At 38.3% G+C, this 7270-nt stretch overlaps 1 protein-coding gene across 1 annotated transcript; it reads right to left on the minus strand.

Moving 5' to 3' along the window:
- Positions 1-899: 899 nt before the first annotated feature.
- On the minus strand, positions 900-3981 carry LOC149046130 (uncharacterized). The gene is made up of 3 exons (XM_089206642.1): positions 3730-3981; positions 2137-2244; positions 900-1568 (listed from the first exon to the last, which is right to left on the minus strand). The coding sequence occupies exons 1-3, from the start codon at positions 3836-3838 to the stop codon at positions 1030-1032; spliced, it is 756 nt and encodes a 251-aa protein (XP_089062768.1). The 5' UTR covers positions 3839-3981; the 3' UTR covers positions 900-1029.
- Positions 3982-7270: the final 3289 nt, after the last annotated feature.

Consider the following 7270-nt stretch of genomic DNA (forward strand, 5'->3'; position numbering starts at 1 on the left):
TTTTATTATAAAAAAAAATAAATATTATAAATTATTATAAATAAAAATAGATGCTTCACTGTGATTGGCTGGGTTTTTTCACAGCTGTGATTGGCGCGTTTCGTTCCTCGATGTCACTGAGTTGTTTCCTCGGCAGTCCGATGTCGTGCGGCTTATTTTTTAGTTTTCCCCGTGGGCATCCACACTTCAGGAATTCTTATATACTCCAATGTCCCTGTTGGTTAGGGAGACGTCTTATGTTAATTGCCACTTTGACCTTGCCAGTGTACCAGTGAGGGTCACGTTCAATAAACTTAACCTCATTTCAAAACGGTTGTGTTGTGGGCTTGCTCTGAAACGGCGGAGGTCTGGGCACGGTCTAGTCGGATGTCTCGGTCGCGCTCCTTTATTCTTGCATTGGTTATCCAGTCTCGTCGCTGTAAACTTTGCTGTATTCACAATCAACGGCGTCTTTCGTTCCTACTAGCTCTGATCTTAGTCTAGTTTCCGACTTAAAGACAGTGCGACGCCTTGTTGTTGTAGGCAGCGGCGTCGCTGTTCGGACAGACCTTTAACATGAGGTAATACTGCGGTGGATTTGAAGTTGACATGCTGTAGGAGGTTATTGACGTTTTCAAGGATTTTGAAACTCTACGTCGACGACACCTTTACCATCCTGGGTCGTGGAAATATCGATAACTTCTTTACGAAATTCGCTGTATTTTTATACCAATTTTATGGTCATATCTTGGTTGAATCTGGTTAAATCTCGGTCGAATTTACGTCAAATTTGGTCTGTCTGTTTGTTTACTATTCATTTGTAATAAATCGCCGTTAACCATCAGCTGGTTTTGGGACTTGCGACGCGTAATAAATCCCAGCATCTCGCTCTGAATTGTTTGCAGTTGCTGCAAGCCTTACATTGAGATAAATTCCTCTCATTTTTGCAGTCTTTCAGGAATTATGCTCACTCTGTTCATAAAATCCTAGTTTTCTTAATTGCGAATCTAATTCATCTACAAAAGCGCCTTGATTTGGCTCGTCTTAATCTTATCCGTCTTGATTCGGCTCAGAAAGTACATTCTTGAGATTCCTTGCTGTTATTCTGTCTCTTTTCTTTACTTTTTCACGTTCCATGGCATTCAAATAAAACGCAAGGTCAAGACCAACTTCACGCCACGACTCCACATTCATAGCTCGTAAGGTGATACCTGCCTTACTTAAGTTCTGGAGGGCTGTTTTATTTTTGTATTTTTCTATATGATATATAAATGAAAACTGGATGGTGAAATTTTTTATATTATCCGTGTACTTTTCATAAAATTTTTTTAAGTTATCCGCACAGTCACTACAAGGGGAGTAGTTTGAAGTCAGAGTGATTTCGATGTCACGATTCTTTTTCACCACATCAAGAAATTGGGGGTCGCGAAGCATTACTTTTTCTGCGTGTTGACGGTGTTTGTTTTTGAAGCGTTCATTAAAAATGTCTTTTCCGTCATTGGTTTTTATAGAAGCGATGAGGTAGGTGCGCTTTGGCCAGTTTTCACCGTAGACTCCAGTGGGCCATAGTAAATCTTTCAAGAAATCGTCTAGAAAACAAAAAAAAAAGCAAAAATTAAAAAACAAACAAACTAAAACATGATTACTAGTACGTAGAAATAGGCATAAATTCTCAAATCAAATTTTTAAAAAAATCACTGACCCAGAAAGGAAACTAGGCAAATAAAACACGAAATAAACTCTTTGCAACGTCTTGTACCAAGTAAAATACCCCACCCCCCCCCCTCCAAATGAGTAGCAAAACTCATTTTTGCTTCAGCAAAGGCGACCACTTATAGGTCTCATGGCTCAAGTGATGTTATCTTTTACCTTTGCATGTACACAGAGCGACTAAATGATAAGGAAAAGAACGAAAGAAATAAGGACGGCTTACTTACCAGGGGCCTGAAAGATATCAACACAAAAACACATACCCAAGAAGAGAGCCAGGAAAAGAGTGCGTGGAACAATCGACAGGCGAACAACTGGACAGACATAGGCACTAAAGGCTGATAAGTGGCCCAAATGCATATATATATATTACAGAGTATTTCTTGGCCCACATGTAACCTCCATGCTTTAAATTACGTATGCAGTTACTGAATTTCCTTCACGTACCTGGGACAGAGGAAAACCATACCCGTAAGGTTCCGAAACAAGTCTGAGTTCGGAAGCTTGGTGATCTACTGTCCTTTATGTCTGGCTTGTCTCTGTTTTTCGGAGTAACTGTGGCGTAAAGATCGGTGAAACATAAGTTCCACTGACTAACTTAAGATATCCTTTTGATCCAAATTATCTGTTAATAATGGCTACATTCCCACGACAGTAAAAGGTATGAACAACATTACAAGATGTTGAATTGTTTTGAATATCTAGGGACACTTACCATTGTAGTCAGAACCAGTGGCTGACCGACATGGTGTTCTATTTTTTTCTTTCTTTTTTTTTGCAGTTTTAATTTTATTTGCGCGTGTTGCTTGAGCTAGTTTACCCCAACAGTCCAATAGATTGCATATTAACAAATATTGCATTTCCAAAAACGATTAGCGTTTAAAACTCGGGGGAAATAAAGAATAATTTTAATGACAAGGGCAAAACTGATTGCAACAGGTTTTAGCTGTTTTAAAGCTTCATGTTTAAAATAATCGCCCTTGTGATGTCCCTGGTGGCAAATCGCATTGCTGATAAAAAATGATAATTCAGATATTTCTTTCGCAGTTGGAGTGTTGTTGTATACCATGGCCAATATTTGTGTTCCACTGGAAGGTTCGTGAAGTGTTCCTGAACTCGCAAATAAAAATAATAAATACATAATTAATCGAACGTGGCGCCAAAAAGAGACAAATTGAAATTAGTAAAAAGCTGAATACGTCTCTAAGGCAAGAATATTTACACCTGAATTTTGCATTTTGTCGGATGTGTTGCCGATTATCTTAGTCGAGCGCATATCGAACGGATGATTTTTAAGGCGCAGCTAACCAAAAGGTGATTCGTGGCAATTTTTTTCGTTAGACGCTCCTGCCATCGATGCAAGTATCAGTTCGTTATTCAGAGAAAGAATCCAGTTAAACTATCAATTTAGGGTATCAGCGAAGGCGACAGATGTTTAGCAAGCGACCCTGTGACACTAGGCAATGGTTTAAACAGGCGACCAACGTAAAAGCAACGGAAATTTCCTCTTCTTGATCATGCGGATAACCTGTTTTTTAACTGGAACGCGGAAAAACAGAACACCAAACCGGAATTCTATAAAAACTTAAATAATGACTCATTAATTTTCATCTTGGTTTAAAATGAAAATTAACTTCCTCTAAGATGCGAAAAAGATATGGAACTATTGCATGAACAGAATAAATTTGGCCTTCGAAACACTCTACAAGCTACCGTAAAATTTACCCGAAGACAGTTCGAAGACGGTTTCATGGCTTTGAAGTTCTTCTGTAACGAAGTGGTGGTCTAAATTGTTCCGAACGCGCGACTGACCTGTTTTTTAAGTGGAACGCGGAAAAAACAGAACACCAAACCATAAATATGTCAAAACTATGTTGATGACCCATCAATTTTTATCTTAGTTTAAACTGAAAATTAACTAAATGAAAATAAACAAATGTTCAATCTGAATCTGAAATAAAATGTAAGTTTTACCTCAGCCAAGAGTTTCTCCTTATTACTTCAATATTTAAGAAGAAATCCTATTATGATGATACCTACTATGATTAAAGATTATTCTGCCAAGGAGGACTAGTGTTTGGCGAGCGCATGATAATGGACAAAGGTTTGAACCGGAGATCTTCGTTAATAGCGAAGGCTTCATCTTCATCTTACTTTCGATTTTAATTTCCTTCCTGTTGATTGCAATTACGTCATGTTGAGTTTGCCCTACCCGCGCGGTACTGGGATAAGTTTGCTTATTATGGTCTGGACCATGTGCTCGAGTTTATTGTTTTTGTCACGTTTTTCCTTCAGGCCCACAAATTTTGTGTTTGTTTCGTTTAGTTTCCTTTATTCGAATCTTATTGTTTCCCTTTTTCTTTTAGTCAAACCAGATCTTACTTCTCATATGCTAAACATTATACATTGACAGATCAAGTCAAATATTTATCTATACTTTCGCTGAGCTGAAACAAAAAAAAGATGAGACAAGGCAAGAGCTTATAGTCTCTTAGATAAAGGGATTTTACAATCGCTCAGGAACACCTGCAGAACACACTTTTTTCCCCGCGTTCTTAAAGGCGAGCGGAGACAAACACTTTGCGGGAGTCACGCACATACCAAATAAATCAATTTTACTCGACAAATTCTATTGGACAGAGCCACTTAAATCGTCGTGTCTTTCTTTTAGATCCAATGTTACCTTCGGAGATTATCTAACCCGTCAAAAATATTCTTATGTTGATACCTAGTGACAACGAAAGCTCAACTTGCGTTCGCACTGCTTAAAAATGTTCCTGTTCCTAAAGCTAACTGAAGTTCTTTCAGCACCAGTTTCATAGATACAGGATCTTCCGTATTGTTTTCCTTCCCGGCTTTCACTGCGTGTATGACGTCACTGGTCAAATCTTTGATATCTTTCAACTCGCTTGTGCGGACTTTGATCTTTCGTTTCTTTTCTTTGTCTTTAGTCTCTGAGGAAGAAAATCTAAGAGATGATATGATAATCAATCACAGATTGACTCCACTAACCCCCCCCCCCTCCCTCCCTCAGCATTTCTTTGCAGTACGGTACATATTTATACTCGTAGTGAAAGGAGGTTTTATGAGGGCAGCGTGCGTGCTTACCCGTAAATACAAATTAATAACCGGTCGATGCTTATATCCGGACTTTGGGATCGGGAGTTCGGACAACCAACCGTTGGGCCACCGCGAACATTTTTTTCAGAGCTTGAAAACTCTGTTAATATAAACACAGTTGGCTTTCTCTTCCGGCTCTCGAAATAAATAATTAATTCTTGATTCTTAATAAAGTGAAATCGTTTAGCTCAATACTTAATGCTTTATTATTCAAGCTTGTTCGGTCAAGATGGCTGCATAAGCGCCTCTTTCTTTTTCCCCGTTTTTATGTACCTCGATTTCGGCTCCGTCCATGAAAGTGCAAGAAAATAACTCAGCCAATATCCAGCCGTCTCGACCTCACTCATATATTTTAACCTCTACCTCCCATGACGTTCTTTTTCACAACACTTTTTATCATTTTTTTCTTTCAATCATTTCCCTCACCCTTTGATGTCTGTCGAACCACAACCGCGACTTTCTTCAATACAACATGAACAACATTGCACGCCATTTCCACGTTGTTGAGAAGAGGACTGAACGAAATTGTTAAAAGAACGGATAGGAATAACAAATAGACACGCTTAAAAACCTTTTCGGACTAAACATTAACTGAGAAATTATGGTGGTGACTCATCTCTCCTCACATAGCACAGACTTTTGCTGACGGAGATCTTCATCGATCCTAGGCAAATTACGTTGAAACTTTGTCGAAGAAATTGAAAAATTCGCTCCAAATATTTCCCTTTGGTTTTTGTAACGGGTTCAATAGACACCAACGTAGAATACGTGGTTTTTACCAAATAGGAGCATAAGTTTTTATTAAATCGAAATCAAATCCAACATATTGACAATCTTTTGGAAATTTTTTCCTCGAGTGAAGGATTCGGAATTTGAACATGCTGTTCCTTTCATTGACATTCTCCATGCGACTCACGATAAGCAAAACCTCAATCACTATTGCGAAACCTAGAATTCATTTATTTCATGTCAAAACTATCTCTCGAAATGCAAAGTTATTTTTTGATATAGTGATAAAAAACGAGGATTTAGAGCTTGCTCTCCTTTTTAACAGTCCTATTAAAATACGATTTATTTGTATAAAAAAAAATTTAAAATAATAAAAAAAGAGCGAACGGGGAATAAAACAATCCTTTTAGCCCAGGAAGGACGAACTCACAGAGATCAAGAGTCCACATGGCACTGCGCATAAGTTCAACAAAGAACAGCAATAATAACGATACAATGATAGTAAGGACGGCAAATTTAGAACAATATTTAGAATAATGATAGCAAATACAGAAATAATGACGATGATAATAGCCATAATGATTCGGGCTTTTATACTTGTAAATGCCTAGAATGTTGGCATCTGAAGGAAATTTAGAGCCAGATTTCCTGAGGATGCAAGGTCAGTCAGAGTTGGAGGGTAAATGTGCAAAATTCACACATTACTTGACAGGAAGCTTTAAAAGCGCGCCAAAGAAGAGAAAGAATTGAACGATAAATCATTGAAATTTTTTTTTTCATGTGTCTATACATAAACCGGAGTAACGATCGTCACTTCGGTTCGAGGATTCACTTGGACTTGGACGTTCCTATAAACAGAAAGATTATAACTTATAATTAATCAACCTCGTAACTGACAGTCTGAAGGGCAAACTCATGAAAAGAAAGAAATACTCACTATGATGCACAAAAACCCTGCCATGTTACCTCGTGCTACAAGTAGGCGCCAAATTAGCCAAGCGCATCTGAGGTCACCGTCACCTTAAAACACTGCAGGCGATTTCCAATATTAGCTACGTTTTGCTTTATGATTGGCCAAGTCACCCCAAGGAGCAGATAAACCTTACTCACGAGGTCAGGAACTGTCATAGGAATTTCTTTTGCTCTTTTTAAGGTATCCATGGAAATAGCCCCAGGGCAGTTTCGGTCTAGAGAAAGCGGTTACGCACAAAAACGTCCTTATCCGTAGGCAAACGCTTTTTACCCACGGGTGAAAGGGCCAATGTAACCATGTGAAATTAGATAATGATTTAAACAGGTGGTTTTCGTAAAGGTAACAAGATTTGCTCTTCTTCCTTCTTGCGGGTAACAATGTTTTATAAAATCTGATTATGGGAATATTTATGGAAAGCTTTTTATGACCCATCAATTTTCATCTTAGTTTAAATTGAAAATTAACTGCCCCTGAACTGCAAGTTCGAAAAAGATACGAAACTATCGATCGCATGAACACATTAAAAAAGAAAGATTCTGCAAGCTATCGTTAAAATTTCCCTAAGAAGGTTCGAAGGAGTCGACACAGTGATTTGAATCATGTATGTATCGCGTGCGTTCTAAGGGAAAGCCTGTTTCATTACTTTAAAGTTCTTCTGTAACGCAGTGGTGGTCTAATCTGTGCCGAACGCTCGACTGACCTGTTTTTTTTTTACTGGAATGAGGGAAAAACAGATTTTCAGCTTTTTCTGTCCACTTG

The sequence above is a fragment of the Pocillopora damicornis genome, chromosome 5 (genome assembly GCF_964200805.1).
Source record: "Pocillopora damicornis chromosome 5, jaPocDami1.2, whole genome shotgun sequence".
NCBI lineage: Eukaryota > Metazoa > Cnidaria > Anthozoa > Scleractinia > Pocilloporidae > Pocillopora > Pocillopora damicornis.